Source organism: Rhincodon typus, chromosome 37 (genome assembly GCF_021869965.1).
Source record: "Rhincodon typus isolate 14 chromosome 37, sRhiTyp1.1, whole genome shotgun sequence".
NCBI lineage: Eukaryota > Metazoa > Chordata > Chondrichthyes > Orectolobiformes > Rhincodontidae > Rhincodon > Rhincodon typus.
The window spans coordinates 17,481,329-17,500,229 of record NC_063368.1 but is presented as its reverse complement, the minus strand read 5'-3'; the positions used below and the strand labels follow the sequence as shown (position 1 = coordinate 17,500,229).

Genomic DNA, 18,901 nt, shown 5'->3' with positions numbered 1-18,901 from the left:
ACTTCTACTGCAGTAAAGACAAAAAAGAAACCCCAAGGATCTAATCAGCGATAGTAAGAACTGACAATGCTAGAGTCAAAGATAACACATTGTGGAGCTGGAGGAACACAGCAGACCTTTCAGAAATGAAGAAGGGTCCCAGCCCAAAACGTCAACTTTCCTGCTCCTCTGATGCTGCCTGGCCTGCTGTGTTCCTCCAGCTCCACACTGTGTTATCCCAAGGATGTAATTGTTCACTTTAGCTCTATTTATCTGGGCAAAATGGTTACCAAATTCAGCTAAAGAGCCATCGGTTAATAGCGCTGTGAAAAGCAGTTGGAAGATTTCTGAGAGTTTGATAAAACATTGCACAACACAGGTCCTTTCATTTCTAAAAGCATCTTAGAAAATAAAGGAACAACATCTGCATTTATATCATCAGATTTCCCTCAAGAACAGCAGAGTTAGCAAAACACTTTTTGAAGAGTTGACCCTGGAATACAACTGTTAATTTATACCCAGCAAGGTGATCTGAATAGCTATGTTATAAATGGCTAGATAATCTGTTTTGGCGACATTGGTTGAGGGATAACAACTGACTGGGCCCTGAACATATTAGCAAGCATTCCCAAATCCTCTTGAAACCACCGTCGAGAGACAGCATGAAACCCATTCCATTCCCATCTCTCTCTTCAATAGTCCAATCAAACTCAAAAATGTTAACTCTGCCTCTCTCTCCCCCTCAGGTGTTGTCAGGCCTTTCATCTGAGTATTTTGTTTTTATCTCATTTATTAAGTAACTCTGACAAACAACATGTTTTGTCAAAGATAGAAATTTATTGTTACTTGTATCTGTGAAAATACCAGCATAATGTGTAAAGTTACCACAAAAACAGCGCCATTTAAAAACATAAATTATATGTTAAAAAATGCGACAAAGTTAAGACAAATATTGTTTTTTTGTTCATTCCAAGGCCTCTTAGTTTCGTGAGCAGACCACAGCTGAAGACCTGGGTCTGTCCATCTACTGAGGACCGAGACCTTCTCCAACTTCTAAGAACTGGAGGCCTGTCCAACTGTCAAAGACTGAGCCCTCTCAAAACTGCCAAGATTTTTATCTTGTACTCTTCTTTTTAAGTTATCCCTTCACGTGATGAGGGGTGTCACTGGCTAGGCCAGCATTTATTGCCAATCCCTAACTGGCCAGCTATCAGGATTTTTAGCAAGAATACCAATTCAAGGGGCAAACCAACATCAAAGGAGCATGAGAGGAGGATGCTGATTGGTTGGCAAGTTGACTCTAATTAGCAACAGTCTCATCACGGAGAATGCCGTGTTAACTATAAAGGTTAATATATTGTTTGACAGAAGTCTATTGTGAGCCAGAGATAGTAGGAACTGCAGATGCTGGAGAATCCGAGACAACAAGGTGCAGGGCTGGATGAACACATGTTATCTTGGATAAAGGGGATGGATGTTGCTCCTGAAAGGACATCAGTGAAGCTGGTGGGATTTTCATGACAATGCACTAGCTACACAGCCACCAATAGTAAGTTTTTTTCTTAAATTCCGGGTTTCACTAACCAAATTTGAACGCTCCTAACTGCTCAACAATTATGACCAGATTATTTGTTCAGAGCCCTGGATTACTAGTCCAGTCACATAGCAACTACATGACTGAGCCCAGTCTCTGACTTAGAGCTTCAACCTGCGGATATTTGGCACAGAGTGAATGAGTGAATTAACCTTTATTGTCACATATATTCAATGAGTACAGTGAAAAGTTTATATGTCGCCACTTACTGCGCCACAGCTGAAACTATTATTGATTTGAGGATAAGACAGCTGACCGTCATTGCTGAACTAACGCTTCCTGCATCTATCTTGTGATCTTCTCTTATTTCTTGTTCATCTGATAAATGCCACAGTCAGGCCTTTTGGTCAAAAACATAATCTCTTAGTTAAAAATGAGAACTGTGGATCAGGCTCATGTTCAAATGAGCAACAAGAGGACCCTGTGAGACAGTTTCAATAATCTTATGGCCAATGCTCTTACCCCGTCCGGGTTCAATTTAAACCTCATTCATTGTTTGAGGAATTAATTGCAGGCTGACGGAATGGCTCCAGGTGTGTGCTGCACTGTTTGTGGAGCCACCTCTTCAATGAGAGGTTAAACCCCAAGGAGAAACTCCCCTTTTCCTGTGGCTGCTATTAGGGCAAAAAGCTGGTGGCCCAGTGACTTACGCCCAGGACTGAGCTTCATCCTCCTCACCATTGTGTTAATGTTTGTGGGATCTAGCTGTGCACCAAGTAGCATTTCCGAAACGACAGCAGAGATTATACTTGCAAAGGCACAATTGGTTGCAAGTCAGAAGCAGGCCATTCGGCCCATAGTCTCCTGGGCTCGGTCTCTACAAGGGCAAGGGCAAGGGCAAACTCATCGAGTTTCACTTTCCCCCTACCCCACCCCTTTCCTCTGTAGTTCTGCAAATGTGCCCTTTTCAGATCATGAACCAATTCCCCTTTTTAAAATCACTAGTGAATCCACCTTAACTAGGCAGCACATTCCAGATTCCACTTGCTATATTAAAAAGATTTGCCTTATGTTGCCTTTACTTCTTTTTCCAATCGCTTAAGTGCGGTGGGGACACCATGAGTTGCTGGACAGTGTCCCATCAATTCAGTGCCTCATTTTCCTTTCACCACACTTCATTTGTCTTAAACAAGTGAAACAATTTTTTTTCATGAAGGAACTATACAGAAGCTGCCTCTCTGTGCCTGTCATTGTTCCAGTAATCCAGACTAATGCTCTGGGGACACCATAGCAAGCTGTAGAGATTTAAATTCAATTAATACGAATATAAACCTAGTCTGACTGGAGGAGACTGTGGCAATTATTATCCATTGTTGCAGAAGTACGCCTGGTTGACTAACATCCTTCAGGGAAGGAAATTTACCATCCTTACCTGGTCTGGCCTACACATGACTCCAGACCCATAGTGATGTGGTTGACACTTAACTGCCCTCTGAAATGGCTCTAGCAAACAGTTCAGTTTAAGGGGCAATAAAAAAGGACGGCGGCTGCAGGAGATTTGAAACACACAAAAACACAAATTGACCGAGAAACTAGGGGTCGTATGGCGGCTGAGTGGCTCAGTGGTTAGCATTGCTGCTTCACAGCACCTGGGACCTGGGTTTGATTCCAGCCTTGGGTGACTGTCTGTGTGGAGTTTGCATGTTCTCCCCAAGTTTGAGTGGGTTTCCTCTGTGTGCTCTGGTTTCCGTCCCTAGTCCAAAGATGTGCAGGTTAGGTGGACAGGCTATGCTAAATTACCTGTAGTGTGCAGGCTAGGTGGGTTAGCCATGGTAGCTGTAGTGTTATGGGAATAGAGTGGGGTGCCCTTTGGAGGGTTGTTGTAGACTCAATGCACCAAATGGCCTCTTTGTGTGCTACAGGGATTCTATAAATTTGGCAGCATCTGTAGGAAGGGGAAAAACAGAGTTAATGTTTTGAGTTCAATGATCCTTCTTCAGAACTGAGTCAAGGTCACTTTAAATCAAGGCACAGTTAGGGATAGGCAACAAATACCAACAACGAGCATGCTCCTCAAAAGAATAAATTAATTAAAAATTAATAGTCATCTGACTCAAAAAATCCTTCATTCCTGAAAGACACAAATGTACACAACCATTCAGTGTTGGTATTTCGTAAAGTTTATTGTTTAAACAAAGCCATGCTCAGTACAGTTTTAATTACAAGACACGTTTGGAATATGTGCGTTTAATTTTCAAAATTACAACATTTTCTCGGGCATAAAAGACAAATAACTCTCTGACCCAATTCAGTCTCCTGATCAATCACATGTTCCTGCAGGTCAGCTGATCACACGGGGAGAAAAGCCTTTCTATTGGTGAGTCCTGGTGACTGATACAAGCCACAGTCCAATCAGCATTCTGGGATTAAATCTAGAAGCTTCCTGTAGGCACAGAGATCTGGGAGGGTTTAGATTTTATGCTGCTTTTTATTATTGTTGGAGTGGATTGAAGTGCATCAGCCATGGAGTGGATGCAAGTGTTTGTCTTTTGCACATTGCTGGTTTCTTCTGATGGTCTTATCAGGTAAGAATGGGCCACTCTGGTGTCTGTGCAAGAGTTTGCTATAAATCTAACCTTCAATGGCTGTACTGTGTAGGAAGTGGCGGTTTGGGGAGCTGTTTTCTCTCAAATAGTGTGATGGGGGTTAATGACATTGAAGGTTCTGTTTGAGTCAAGATAGTTATGGCCTAGATGGCCAGATCTGACCAGCTTGTGACTTGTGTGTGTGTGTGTGTGTTTTTTTTTTGAAGGTCAGCTGGTTTGGGAGATCTAATAATAACGCTTGTAATGTGGCCATTGACTAGTTCTTGCTGCCTGTAAAACCAGGCTTGACACTTGCATTATTAACTGTCCCTACCTTTTTTTTTAAACAGCTTGTTGCTACAGGCTTCAGTGGTAATGATTAATGTCTTCCATTCCTTGTAGTTAATGTATATTGTTTTGGAGCCAGTTACAGACTAGCATCTAATTGATGCTTTTGGGGGATTTGCATATTGGATAACTTCTTGGGAGAGGGGTGCAGTCTGGGATTTGAATGGTGTAGAAGTATGTTGTGGTGCAATGTCTCTACAAATGACTGATGTGGGAGTGTTCAATTAAAGCAACATTGTGTAAACTTTTATTGTGGACAAATGGAAGGCTGGCAGAACTTGGCAAGATAATGCTTTTTTATTCTCTCTTGAAGGCATAATGATCTATTTTATAATGGTTCCATTAACTGAATCTATTGAATGTCTTGAAATGTTGCCACTTTCCCCTTGAAGTTATTGGGCTCAATGTCCTCCCTCTATCCAACAGATTTTCTGGATCCTGTTCAACTTGGCAGTCTTTACAAAAGCCTTTTTTTCCCCTCCTTTGTTCAAATTCTTCCCTAGCTTTACCACTCATGTTGCCTCCTTTTTAAGACTTGGCTTCTCATGTGTGCCTCTTTCTTCTGTCCCCAAGTTGGCACAAGCTGATGAGGCCACTGCCCTTTTTAGAATATCCTTTTTTTATTGTCATGTGTACTCAAGTACAGGAATACAGTGGAAACTTGCCAATGTTGCCCTTCACAGCACCACCATCTTACAAATTGTAGATGCAAAAAAAAAGTTGCATTACCTTGCTGATTCATGGTACAAGTTTAAAAGTAAGACAGCTAAAAGGTTAACTTTACATTGCAGTAGCTAAGTGCAGGGCTTCCACACATGATCTGACTGGCCTCACAAGTGACTGCCCATGCCAGACTCTAGTCTAACAACAATGCCTGATCCGCTCAGGGCCTCCAGCCAGCTCTGCTCCAGGTCTCCTTGAATTTTCCCTTTTTTTTTTATAGAAAAGGCTCCAAGCTTTTTATTCACTCCCCTAGTCCCAACCCATACCTCTCTTTAACTTGTTATCCATTCTAGTCTATGCTGAAACATCTTGTGACTTTCTTTTCTGAGCTGGAACACATTGGGAGGGATTTCAATGATAACTTGTGTTCACTGGCAAAGGGGGCATAATAACTGGTATGGGGGAGTGGGGCATATTAATTTAACTGGCCAAAAAATCCAGGGAGGGGAATGTATTTCTTGTGGTGAGATCTTGCGATCAGAAATTTGTGAATTCAGTATTAATTCAAGCATAACTAGCTGCATTATGGCAAAAGCAAAATATGTAGGGCTCTGAAGATCAGCTTGGGGGAGCAATTAACACTGTCAATGTGTCAGCATAGGCACAGTGGGCCAAATGGCCCCTCTTTAAGGGCTGTACCCTTTTGAGAGGGGAAATGAAAAAATTGTTACCCCTCAAGGCTCTGAATGTGAGTGGAATCTCCAGGAATGTTTCTAGTTTCTTCAGGATTTTCCCCAAAACAATTCTTTATTGGGGAATTACCTCTCTGTCAGCCTCTTGTAGAATTGTGACCCGCACTGCGGTCCACTCTTGCTTGAGTAAGATGTCACTACTTTTGCAAGGCCCTGGAGTAGGAAGCGAACACCATCTGTGGTGAGTCATTGCACCACTTAACAACCACAAATGTTGCAGCATGCTGCAAAATGCAATTATTCATCTTAATTTCTTCATTCAGGGCTGTGTGCTTCATTGGCCAGGCCAATGCTTAATGTCCATTCCTAGTTAGAAAACACAGTGAGCTGCCTTGAATCGCTGCAGTCCACATGCTGTAGGTAGACCCACAATGCTGTTAGGCATGGAATTCCAGGATTTTGACCCAGTGGCAGCAAAGGGACTAATGTATTTCCAAGTCAGAATGGAGAGTGGTTTGGAGGGGACCTGCAGAAGGTAGTTTTCCCATGCATCTACTGCTCATAATCTCTTCAGATTGGTCCTCAAGCCTGTTCAAATCTTTTCCCAACATCTGTGACCTCTCCATTCTGGACAATTAATTCTTTCATGGGATATAGGTGTCACTGGGAAAGCCAACATTTATTGCCTGTCCTTTTGAGATGTCCAAACAAGTCACTCAAGGAGCGAAGTCAAACAAATTGCTGTGGGTCTGGAGTCGCATGTAATCCACACCCAGTAAGGATGATAGATTTCCCTCCCGAAAAGGCATTGGTAAACAGATGGGTTCTTGTAACAATCGGTTATCATTGGCAATAGTTTTATAGTCACTGAGGCCAGCTTTCTGTTTTATCGTCTTAAGATTTTATTTTCTGTTTTGTTTTTAAAATATCTGGAAGTGTTATCACACAATTGAAGAGCTGTTTCCCCACCAACAAATCACCCCCGATTATATTTCACCTATTATCCACCACCCATAAGTCGCATGTGTTTCTGAATTGTCAAATTACTACTTGCCCAAGAAGGGCAATTCAAACCACTGCAAGAGATCGGGGAAACAGGGAGGGGGCTAAATCAGAATGGGGTTGTTAGGAGCAATAAATCCCTCCACACCCTGTAGTGCCCACCTCACTAAAGATGCTGAAAAAACCAAACTAAAAATCAGTTCTGTGGGAGCTTGATTTTTGCAAACCCACCCCCAGACCAGCCTGACCACCACAGCCCCTGACCAATAATTATGATTCAATTAATAAATGTCCCCTTCCCCCTCATGATTTTCCACATTCACTTTCCACGCAAATCTGTTTGTACTCCCTCTTCAAAGCTGAATGTAGCTGCGAAAGACAGGTGATCGTTCCAGATTTTTACTTGTTCCAATATCCAGAAGTGCTGTTGTGCACACCCAACCATTCTTATTTCCTTATTACCAAATCACCTGTGGTGTTTTCTTTCATCTATTAACCATTGCCAGTAAGTTGCCCATTGATTGGTTTATGTGCAAATCCCATCAGGGATAATGCAGACCACCAAAGGGGAGGGTGTGGGGGTAATCGAGATTTTGTTTGCTTATATTCAGAAGTGTTATCTTTCAATTGAATGGCTGGCTTTTCCACCACCAAATCAGACTTTTTTTTGTTTTTTAAACTGTTAACCACACCAGTAAATCACCTGTTTTCCCAATTGATCACCTTTTTAACAGATTCATGTGGAAAGTGATTGTGGAAAATCATGAGGGGGAGAGGGAACACTTTTATTAATTGAATCATAATAACTATTGGTCGGGGGCTGTGTGGGGGTCAAGCTCCCACAGAATCATGGTTTTTTTTAGTTTGTTTTTTTTCAGTAGCAGTTGCTGGGGTCTTGAAGCCGTTGTTCCTCTTGCTGTTACAGCTGGGGTTCTCTTCCTGGTGCTAGAATTGCATGAGAGATGCTGTTTTACTAAATTTGCCTTTGGCAAAGGTACGTTTAAGGGCTGTTACTATATTGGAACAGTTACTGCTCTGTAGCTAAATCTATTATTCTGTTGAAGTTTTCCAATTTCTTCTTTCTTTTTGTATTTTTAATTACTGTGTATGAATAACATCAAGTAGTTTGATCAATCGAATTGCATCTGGAATGCAACACCTTGCCCTTACCTTTTTTTTTAAATAAGATAAAGTTAGGGTCTAGACCCATCTTCTGAATATATTTTGAGGGGGTTTGGTCTGGTCCATAGTGAGAGAGAATTGCGCAAACGAAAAATAAACATTAGGCTGTTTCTACATTTGACAGAATTCCACTGACAAAGTTCCAGCCCATCCGGAGGGTGCTAATTGAAACTGCGGATTCCATTGATAGCCTTTTTGCTGCCGGTCACCCCAGCCCTGACAAGTACACGGGATCACCAAGAAAGGGGACAGAGACTCCCGAAATACTCACCAACTACTTGGATGTGAGTGCGATTTGATAATCGGCCAATCACTCGCTCTGTCCTCTGGGCATGTGCTCTCCCTCGCTTATGTGTGCCGCATCCTTGTTTGCCTTTTTTAATAGGGATTTTGTCCAGAAATTTCCCAGCTTGGGATGAAGGACCGATTTTAGTTTGCTCAAGTTGTGTTCTCGACTGTGCAGTCGATTTGAAGATGCCTGTGATGGGGCACTGTTTTGAATAGCTCCTAGTTGAGGTGTAGCCTCGCCTTGGGTAACCCTACAGTGGAGTAGTGAGCTGATCCTGGTGGAGGGTTCCTAGTTTCTGCTGAACTGTGTGTGTGGAGAAGCTGATTGAAAGGCAACGAAATGTGGGTATTGCTGGCTGGGCTAGCATTTATTTTCCCCCTCTAATTTCTCTGGAGAGGTGGTGGTGAGTTACTTTACTGAACCACTGCGGTCCATGTGCAGTAGGTTGACCCACAATGCCCTTAGCGAGGGAATTCCAGGATTTTGACCCAGTAACACTGAAGGGACAGCAATTGTGTTTCCAAGTCAGGATGGTGAGCAGCTTGGAAGGGAACTTAGAGGATGGTGTTCCTGTGTCTCTGCTGCCCTAGGCCTTCTAGATGGAAGTGGTGGTCTGTTTGGAAGGTGCTGTCTAAGGATTTTTGGTGAATTGCTGCAGTGCATCTTGTAGATTGGTCTGCATCATCATGTACATCCATGATGGATTTGGTGCCGATCAAGTGGACTGCTTTGTCCTGGATGGCGTCGAGCTGCAGTCATTCAAGCAAGTGGGGGACATTCTGTCCCATTCCTGACTTGTTATTTGTCTTCCCAGTGCCTGTCTATGACCTACAAGAAGTGAGTTAGTCATAGCAGAATTCCTAGCCTCTGACTTGCTCTTAATAGCTGCTGTATTTATGGCTAGTCTGATCCACTTTCTGGTCAGATGCTGATAGTGAGAGATTCTCTGATGGCAATGCCACTGAATGTCATCGGGTGAGGTTTGGATTCTTGAGATAGGTTGCACCTCATGATTGGTGGGCAATGACTATCAGCCCGAACCTGGATGTCCAAGTCTTGCTGCATTGAGTTCTGGACTACTTCAGGAGTGACTGAACAGTGCTGATTGCTGTACAATCACTTGTTGACGTTTCCAATCCTGACCCCTCTGATTGGAGGGAGGGTTATTGACGAAGCCCCATCATTGATGCAGTTCCTGGCCCAGTAGCGTATGGGGACTAGTTACTTGGATGAAGAGTGACGGTGAGGCCATTGTGTCGTCTGTCTCAACCTTGTTTTGTGCAGATTTAGCTCACCCAATGCTCCTGTCTTTCAGGCCCAGTACTATGGCAAGATTGGCATCGGTACCCCACCACAGCCGTTCACTGTGGTCTTCGACACCGGGTCATCCAACCTCTGGGTTCCATCAGTCCACTGCTCCTTTTTCGACATCGCCTGCTGTGAGTAAGGAGCAGGAGCGCTCACGTCAACTCTTTCTTCGTCTCTAGTTGTTAGGATGTGTGCTTCGCTGGTTAGATCAGCACTCACTGTCCATCTCTGAACTCCCTTGAAATGATGGTGGGCTGTGACCTTACCCAGCGACAACCTACATGGTCCAATAGTAGGAAGCATTGCTCCAAGAATTCATGGAGAGCTCTGAACACAGTGTAGAGGAAGCTTTGAGATAGTAGGAACTGCTGATGCTGGGGTCTGAGTTAACAAGGTGTAGAGCTGGATGAACACATAGAGGAAGCTTTACTCTGTATCTAACCCTGTGCTGTCCCTGTCCTTAGAGTTTGATGGGGGACATGTAGAGGAGCTTTATTCTGTATCAAACACTGTGCTGTCCCTTTCCTGGGAGAGCTTGGGAATGTTGTAGAGGGGAGCTTTATTTTCAGTTTAAGAGTAGAAGGAACTGTACTCTGTATCTAATCCCCCCCATGCTGCTCCTGTCTTGGGAGTGTTTGGGACAGTTGAGGGCACTTTACTTTCAGTTTAAAAAATAGAGGTAGTTTTACTCTGTATCTAACCCTGTGTAGTGTCTGATGAATGACTCACTTGTACTCCTCCTGGTTTGTACTGGGTAAAGGGCACCATGCAGGGCGATTTTGAGTGTTGGGTTTTGTTGAGTTGGGTTCTCTGTTTTCCCCCTCTAGGGCTTCACCACAAGTACAAATCAAGCGCATCGAGCACATACGTGAAGAATGGGACAGCGTTTGCTATTCATTACGGATCTGGGAGCCTTTCAGGATTCCTCAGCCAAGATTCTCTAACAGTAAGTGGAGACACTGATTCTGTTTGGGCAGATGACCACAATCTTGTCTCAAGCAGTTGATGAGCACAGCAACAATCCTATCCAGAACCTGACCCTACATGTGACATTTACTGATGCATAAATTGTCTCTTTATAGCCAATTTTAGTTTTAATGTGTCCATTCACATTACAAACTGATCCATCCTCCCATCGCATGTCCTTTGGGTGCTGGCATCAACATTGCAACTGCGTTAAGAATTCCCTGCTCAATCTGTCCTCATTCTTCTTTAACTTTCCTGAGCCTGTATTCTTGACAGATAATATTAAGTAGTAAATAGACACTGGGTCCATTTGATTATTGAGCTTCTTGACTGGAGTTTCCTGCACCATTATCCTTACCAGGCACATGTCTGTCATTCTGGATACTTTTTCAAAGGAGAAAGGACCTGATATTTATGAAGAAAAGCAAAATATAGTGACTGACTGCTGAGAATAAAAACAGGCAGTTAACACTAACTCTGTTTTTCTCTCCACAGATCTGTTGAGTTTTTCCAACATTATTTTTGTTTCTTTTATTTCTGACATCTGGAAAGTGCTTTTTGACTATGTCAGGATATTTCAAGTAAACAAAAAAGTTTCAAAATGTAATTGCTGTTATAACTGACCAAAAAAAAGTTTGCAAGTATTCCCACGCAAACAACAAATGTGATAAATGGTATTAATTGAGAAATAGTGACTCCAGGATAACAGGAAAAAGTCCATGCTCTTCGCATAATAACAGTACAAAGTTCTTCAAGGGGTTTTGTCTAATCTAGTGTTCTGCCTGTCCTAGGCTTGTTTTAGTGTGGATGGTGTCAAGGGAGACTAACTCTCAGTAAAAGGAGCTTTACTCTGTATCTCACCGTGTTGAACTTGTCCTGGGAGAGTTTGAGGATGGTGTAGAGAGAGCTTTACTTTCCACTTTACTTTTTAAACTTTCTTCTACTTTTTTTAAGAAACTAATTAAGTGTAGGAATACAGAGTTTTTTTTACTTTTAGATTCAAGAGTAGAGAGAGCTTTAGTCTGTATCTAACCCCATGCTGTACAAGTCCTGAGTATTTGGGGGTAATGTGGAGGAAACTTTATTTTCGGTTTGCTTTTAAACTTTAAGAGCAGAGAGCTTTCTTTTAGCTCAAGAGTAGTGGGAACTTCACACTCTGTGTGAAAGAGTACAGTACAGAACTTTACTCAGCACAGGGTTAGATACAATACCTGTTTGATGCCACTGTGGAGTTTCTGAAACAAATATTGAAAAACACCATCAACATCACTTGTTCTGAGCATGAGGGTCACCAACCAAAAAGTGTGGAAACAAATGGAGCAGCTGTCTGAATTAACCCGTTTGAATTGCATCAGTCGGTCATGATGAGTAAGCGTAAATTTATCAATGCTCCTGCAAATCTGTTTCATCTTAAACTTGAGTCTTAAGTGGTCTGCATGTTGCTTTTAATTGATAGAGACGCCTGTCACTTCTTGCCTGTCAGTGTGTCTCCTTCACCTGATTACTACCCAGTCCCTTCCTTCTGCTGAAAAGTGTCTGAACATCAGGTGTGAGCGAGTGCGGGCTGACTGCCCCTGTTCATCCTCCTCCTCCTCCTGCTCTGAACTTGTGCTCAGCAGAACTGTGATCTTGTTGGCTGCTTTTGGTTTTAACAGATTGGTGACATGGTGACTCCAAAGCAAGTTTTTGGGGAGGCGGTGAAACAGCCTGGACTTGTCTTCATTGCGGCAAAATTCGATGGGATCCTCGGCATGGCCTACCCCGCAATCTCTATTGATGGTGTCCTGCCTGTCTTTGACAACATGATGAAACAAAAGCAGCTGGAGAAAAATATTTTCTCTTTCTATCTGAACCGGTGAGCTGTTTCAAAATTGTGATTTCTGCTTCCCCCCCCCCCCCCCCCCGAATCTGGGTCTCCCTGGTCTCACAGCCCCTTGATGCATCTTGATGTACTGTTCTATTTTCCACATACTTCTCCCTGATTTAATCTTCACCCCCTCGCTTATCCAGAATCTATTCAACACTGCCTGTTTTTAAAAGTGGAAATGTTTATTTTTGACTTTTTTTGTGCCATTTCTAAGCTACTTTGTATTTTGTGTTTTTCAGAAATGTGAGTACTCAGCCTGGTGGGGAGCTGCTTCTCGGAGGCGTGGATTCCAAATATTACACTGGAGACTTTCATTATCTCAACGTCACTCGCCAGGCCTACTGGCAGATCAAAGCTGACCAGTAAGTCCATGGCTTCTCACGTAAACATGTAGATGGATTTTTTTCCTTTTTTTTTTTAAAAAATATTTTCTCTTTCTCACCCCTCACCCAGTTCTCTTTGCTCTCTCGCTCTCTACTGTAGGGTGACTGTAGGAAATCAGCTGACCCTGTGTAAGGATGGTTGCCAGGCGATAGTGGATACAGGAACATCACTTATCGTCGGGCCAGTGGAGGAGATTCGAGCTCTTCAAAAAGTTATTGGTGCACTGCCCTTGATTCAAGGAGAGGTGCGGATGCAGTTTGTCTCTGATCAACAGCGGCTTTCTTTGCATAGCTCCTTCAATGCAGTGAAACGTCTGGAGGGGCTTTGTATGAGCAGTGTCAAACAAGTCTATTACTTGTGCAAAATAGTGGGCAGAGTGCATCATGAAGACACTCAGTGCTGAATTACAGCTTTGTTGCAGCCTAGAAAAAAGGCCCTTCAGCTCGCCAAAAATGAGCACTGAACTACTTCACCTTGATTTCTACCATTTGGGCCTTGTCATCACAAGTGCATGTGTAAATGTGCTACCTTACAGGGAGAGAGTTTCAGATTCCCACCCCCACTCTGAGTTGGGGGAGAGAAAAAGATCTTCCTTCACATCTCCAAACCACCTGCCCCTCACTTCGCAGCACTCCCTCCAAGTCATCCATTGATACAAAAAGTTTTTTTAAAATCCAAAAGAACTGTGGATGCTGTGAATCAGGAACAAAAACAGAAATTGCTGGAAAAGCTCAGCAGGTCTGGCAGCACCTGTGGAGAGAGATCAGCATTAACTTTTTGGGGACGGGTGACCCTCCCTTAGGACCAACGAGGAAGGGTCACTCGACCAGAAAAGTTAATTCTGACTTCTCTCCACAGATGCTGTCAGACCTGCTGAGCTTTTTCCAGCAATTCCTGTAAACACTTCTTAACTCTATGCCCCTCTTTATTTCAGACATCTCAATCATGTTCCCCCAACTCAGTCTCCTCTGCTCCAAGGAAAACAATCCTAGTTTGTCTAATCTCTCACTTCACTGAAACTCTCTCCAGTCTAGGCAGTATCCTGGTAAATCCCTTCTGCTCCCTCTCTATAGCTATCCCATCCCCTCGTTGCAAATGTGACATCATCCCGTTAATCTGAAATTCCATCTCCCTGACATGTTAATAATTCCCTCTCTCTTGGTAGAGGGAGGATCAGTGCAGAGTGAGGATGGAGTTTGAAGATTCGACCGTCCACTCAATCCTCATGAAGGCCACTCCAACTCGCTTCGTATTGTCAACCCAAAGCTCCTTTTAGCAGTCAGTAGTTTGGCTGATCATATATCGGCTCGTGGGAGGTGAGGGTTGAGAAGGGAATTTCAAGATCCACTGTGGACCTTTTTTCCTGAGCCAGTGTGCTGTCCCTCGGTGGTTAGCAATACTGCCTCACAGCACCAGGGACCCAGCTCCGATTCCACCCTCGGACGATTGTCTGTGTCTGTATGCAGTTTGCACGTTCTTTCTGTCTGCGTGGGTTTCCTCTGGGTGCTCTAGTGTCCTCCCATAGTCCAAAGATGTGCAGGTTAGGTGGATTGGCCATGCTAAATTATCCCATAGTGTCCAGGGATGTGCATGGGGGGTGGGTCTAGGTGGGAAGCTGTTTGGAAGGTTTGTGTGGTCTTGATGGGCTGAATGGCCTGTTTCCACCCTGTGGGGATTGAGTGTTTGATTTCACATTCAAAGGGCTGGTACAAATGTGGGGATAAAAATGCTGGGGTCAGTGATTGGTGACCACATAAAAACCGGATCACTGTTTTAAAAACCCATCAGGTTCACATGTCATTTTTAGAGAAGGCAATCTGCCTTTCTTGTTTGGTCAGGCCTATGTACAACTCCAAACCCCCACCAAAATGATTGACTCCCAGCTGCCCATCGATTATAGCCTCATGAGTAACAGTTATATCAAATCTGTACTGGGGGTTAAGGAAGATGCACTTAATATGGGAGGGGTGGGAGTGGGAAAAGAAACTAGGGATTGCAAGTATTCTAGGCCTTGCCACCAGGATCCACATTCAACAAATAAAATTTAGTTTTCCTTCCTTTTAGAAGGAAAGGAAATATCAGTTTCTGCTTGAGCATTTTTGTTCATTGAACAATTTTTTGTTTTTGAGTCAGTTGGTCAGGAGTTCAATTCCCAGTCTGCGAGGTGATGGCCTAGTGGTATTGTCGCTGGACGGCTAATCCAGAGACCTAGGGGACCAGGGTTTGAATCTTCCCACAGTAGATGGTGGGTTCAGCAAAATTAAATTCAGTAAAAAATCTGGACTTGGAGATCTAATGATGACCATGTATCCATTGTCAATTCAGGAAAAACTAATCTTGTTCACTAATGTCCTTACTTTGTCTGGCCCCCATGTGACTGCAGGCCCACAGCAATATGGTTGACTCTTGACTGTCCTCTGGCCATCCACGACTACCCAATAAATGTTGGCCTAGCCAGTGATGCCCTTGTGCCGTGAATGAATGAAGAAATTCTCGGTAAAGCCTCTGTAGCCCCAGAGGACCATAAGGTTGTTCTCTTATTGGAGAGCAACAACCAGATGTGGGGCTAACCTGAGGGTGACCATGCCTTTGGTGAGGTGAGAGATTGCAAAATCGTGACCTTCACCTGTCCTAGTGTAGGAATCGAACCTGCACAGTTGGTGTCAGTCTGCGTTGAGAGTCAGACAACTGAGCTAACCAACCACATTTACACACAGTCCTTGTGCAGGGGCCATGGTTCCAATTTCAGTATATAAGCTGCTGATATTCAGACTGTAAGGATTTAAGCAGATAGACTGATTCCAGCAGTGTTTCCCTGTCAGTAGATTTCCAGTTCTGTCATAACCTCAACTTCTTGGAGGCTCTAACTTCGAAGGTAATGCTGCAAGCAAAGTAGCAAAATTGGATTTGTTTATTTGTTTTCCTTTTCCAGTTATTCACTTTTTTTTAAAAAAACAAAGAAAAATGGAATCCAACACTGTTTGGCAGCCAAACATTGGGCAGTTGGGTAATTAAGAATACTTCCATTCACACCTTCCCACACCCACTGGAAAGTAAGAATGGATGTGCTTGCTGATGGAACTGAGCTTTCTCAAAGCTGGGGGTCAAGAGATGGGCGTATTCTTGAAGATTTCAATCAACTCTAGCACCCCTTATGTCTCGAAGGGCTTCATTTCAAATGAGATGTTAAACTGGGGCATTTGCTCCCTCCAAGGGACTTGAATATGCCACGGGCACTTTTTCAAAGAATTGGAGAGTCCTTTCCAGTTCCTCTTACCAATAGTTATCCCTCCTGAACATTCGAACACTGTTATTTGACCACTTTTAATTTCTTTCCTGTTAGTGGGGGAAGAAATTGTTGTGTTTTCAACATTGCAGCAGAAACATTCTATTTTTTGTTCATGGGCTGTGGGCATCAGTAGCAAGGCCAGCATTTGTTTCCCATCCCTAATTGCCTCTGACATGCTATTTTCAGAGACCACCAGATTGCTGTGGGTCTGCAATCGCGTGAGCTAGACTGGGCAAGGACAGCAGATTTCTTTCTCTGAAAGACTTTAGTGAATTGGATGGTTTTTTGCAACAGTGAGTCGAACTTTATATTCCTGGTTTTCTTTATTTTTAATTGATTTTTAATTCGGATTTCACTTGTAGCCGAGCTGGAATTTGAACCCATTCCTCTGAATTACTAGCCTAGCGATGTTTCCACCACGTCACCGTCTTACCACTATATTTCAAACGCTTCATTGGCCAGCAAAGCTCCGCTGACTGGAGTGGTGCTATAGAAATGAAAATCCTGTCTTTTTTTTCTTCTGACCACTGCTATGGTTTTTGTGGCTATACTTTGATCTGATGCTTGATCTGAATTCTCCACAGTACATGATCAACTGTGACAAGATTCCCAGTCTACCTGTTGTCACCTTCAAGCTGGGCGGCAAACAATTCACCCTGACAGGGGAGCAGTATGTAATGAAGGTGAGTGATCTGCTGCCTTTCACTGCTTGCGGTCTTTTGTGGTTTAACTTTTAATTTCAGAGTTGCCGATTTAAGGCGCAAGGTAATACCTCTGCAAATGGCACCTCTTCTCCGTAAGAAAGAGAAAAGGACATTGATGAGGCCTCTTCTGGACCAGTGTCCAGTTCTGGTTGCCCACTCATAGGAAGAATATGAAGGTGGAGAGGGCTCAGAAGAGATTTACCAGGATGTTGCCGGGTATGGAAGGTTTGAGATACAATGAAAAGCTGGGACTTTTCACTGGAGCACAGGGGGTTGAGGGATGACCTGATAAAAGTTTATAAAATCCGATAGATATAGATAGGGTTAATGGTAGCTGCTCTTCCTTTGGGGGATTTCAAGACTAGGGGGCTCCTTTTTAAGGTGAGAGATCTTTAAAAAGACATGAGGGGAAAATTCTTTATGCAGAGGGTTGTACATGTGTGGAATGAACTTCCTGAAGAAGTGGATGTGGGCACACTTATAATGTTGACAAGACATTTTGGATAAGTACATGAACAGGAAGGGTTTGGAAGGATATGGGCCAGGAACAGGCAGGTGGGATTAGTTTAGTTTGGGATTATGTTTGGCATAGACTAGTTGGACTGAAGGGTCTATTTCCATGAAGGGGAAAAAAAATCAGTTAACATTTCTGGTCTTGGTGATCCTTCGAACGGTTCTGAAAATGGGTTGCTGGACCCAAAATGTTGTGTGTTGGTTTTGTGTTTTTTTTTTTTTTTTTTTTGTTGTTGTTGTTCCTGATTTACAGCATCCGCAGTTCTTTCTGTTTTTAATTTTGGTCTGTTTCCGTGCTGTATGACTCTGCATCCCATCCAACAGGCCACCCCACAGCTATACAGGTCCTGTCGCTATGTGCTGGCCATGTTATGCACGGTAAAGCAGCAATAAGCTGAGGAGGTGGCGTCACAGTAATGGCTCAGGCTAATCACAGAAACAGGAGTAGGACGTTCCACCGTTCACTGAGATTGTGGTTAAGCTGTGGTGTAAATCCCTGTACCTGCCTTTGGCCCATATCCCTTAATACTTTTGTTTAACGTAATTTTAAATCCGAGAGAAATTAGCAGTTGATCCAACATCCGCACGGTTTGGAAAAGAAAATTTTCAAACCTCGCACACCGTCTGTGTCAAACACCTGAATGGTCTGGCCCTAATTCCAAGACTCTGCCCCCGGTTCTAGAACTTCCAACCAGTCGAAATAGTTTATCCACCCTGTCTTTTTCCTGTTAATATCTTGAAGGCCTAGATCAGATCACTCCTTCAATCGATTTTTCTAGAGAAAATGGGACTAACTGGTGTCTGCTTCCATGCTGTATGACTGGGACTCTAACTGTGGATGCTGGAAAAACTCTGTTCTGAAGAATTAAGGATGGGAAACAAATAATGGCCTTGCCTGTGCTGTCAACATACAAAAAAAAAACACTAACTCTGCTTTCTCTTCACAGATGCTGCCAGACCTGCCAAGGTTTTTCCAGCAATTACTAGTTTCTATAATATCTCCTCAAACCTAACCCCTGAAGTCTGGACCACGGATGGCCTAGTGGTGTTATCACTGGACTGTTAATCCAGAGACCCAGACAACATTCTGGGGACCTGGTTCAAATCCCACTGCAGCAGACTGTGGAATTTGAATTCCATAAATATCTGGAATTAAGAGTCTAATGATGACCGTGAATCCATTGCCGATTTGTTTGGGAGAAAACCCATCTGGTTCACTAATGTGCAGGGCTGGATGAACACAGCAGGCCAAGCAGCATCATAGGAGCAGAGAGGCTGACGTTTCGGGCCTACACCCTTCATCAGAAAAGGGGGAGGGGAAGGGGGTTTTGAAATAAATAGGGAGAGAGTGGGAGGCGGATAGAAGAGGGATAGAGGAGAGGATAGGTGGAGAGGAAACAAACAGGTCGAAGAGGCGGGGATGGGGCCAGGAAAGGTGAGTGTAGGTAGGGAGTTAGGAAGGGGATAGGTCAGTCCAGGGAGGACGGACAGGTCAAGGGGGCGGGATGAGGTTGGTCGGTAGGAGATGGAGGTGCGGCTTGAGGTGGGAGGAGGGGATAGGTGGGAGGAAGAACAGGTTAGGGAGGCAGGGACGAG

At 43.6% G+C, this 18,901-nt stretch overlaps 1 protein-coding gene across 1 annotated transcript in view; it reads left to right on the top strand.

Annotated features, from left to right (window-relative positions):
- Window positions 1-3,917: 3,917 nt before the first annotated feature.
- Window positions 3,918-18,901, top strand: part of LOC109925695 (cathepsin D-like) — a 20,766-nt gene continuing 5,782 nt past the window's right edge. Inside the window, exons 1-8 of the mRNA XM_048617440.1 lie at window positions 3,918-4,098; window positions 8,110-8,269; window positions 9,590-9,713; window positions 10,410-10,528; window positions 12,204-12,403; window positions 12,655-12,777; window positions 12,899-13,043; window positions 16,673-16,771. Of these exons, the coding sequence (XP_048473397.1) occupies window positions 4,037-4,098; window positions 8,110-8,269; window positions 9,590-9,713; window positions 10,410-10,528; window positions 12,204-12,403; window positions 12,655-12,777; window positions 12,899-13,043; window positions 16,673-16,771 (1,032 nt within the window). The 5' untranslated portion in view covers window positions 3,918-4,036. The remainder of the gene's footprint in view (window positions 4,099-8,109; window positions 8,270-9,589; window positions 9,714-10,409; window positions 10,529-12,203; window positions 12,404-12,654; window positions 12,778-12,898; window positions 13,044-16,672; window positions 16,772-18,901) is intronic.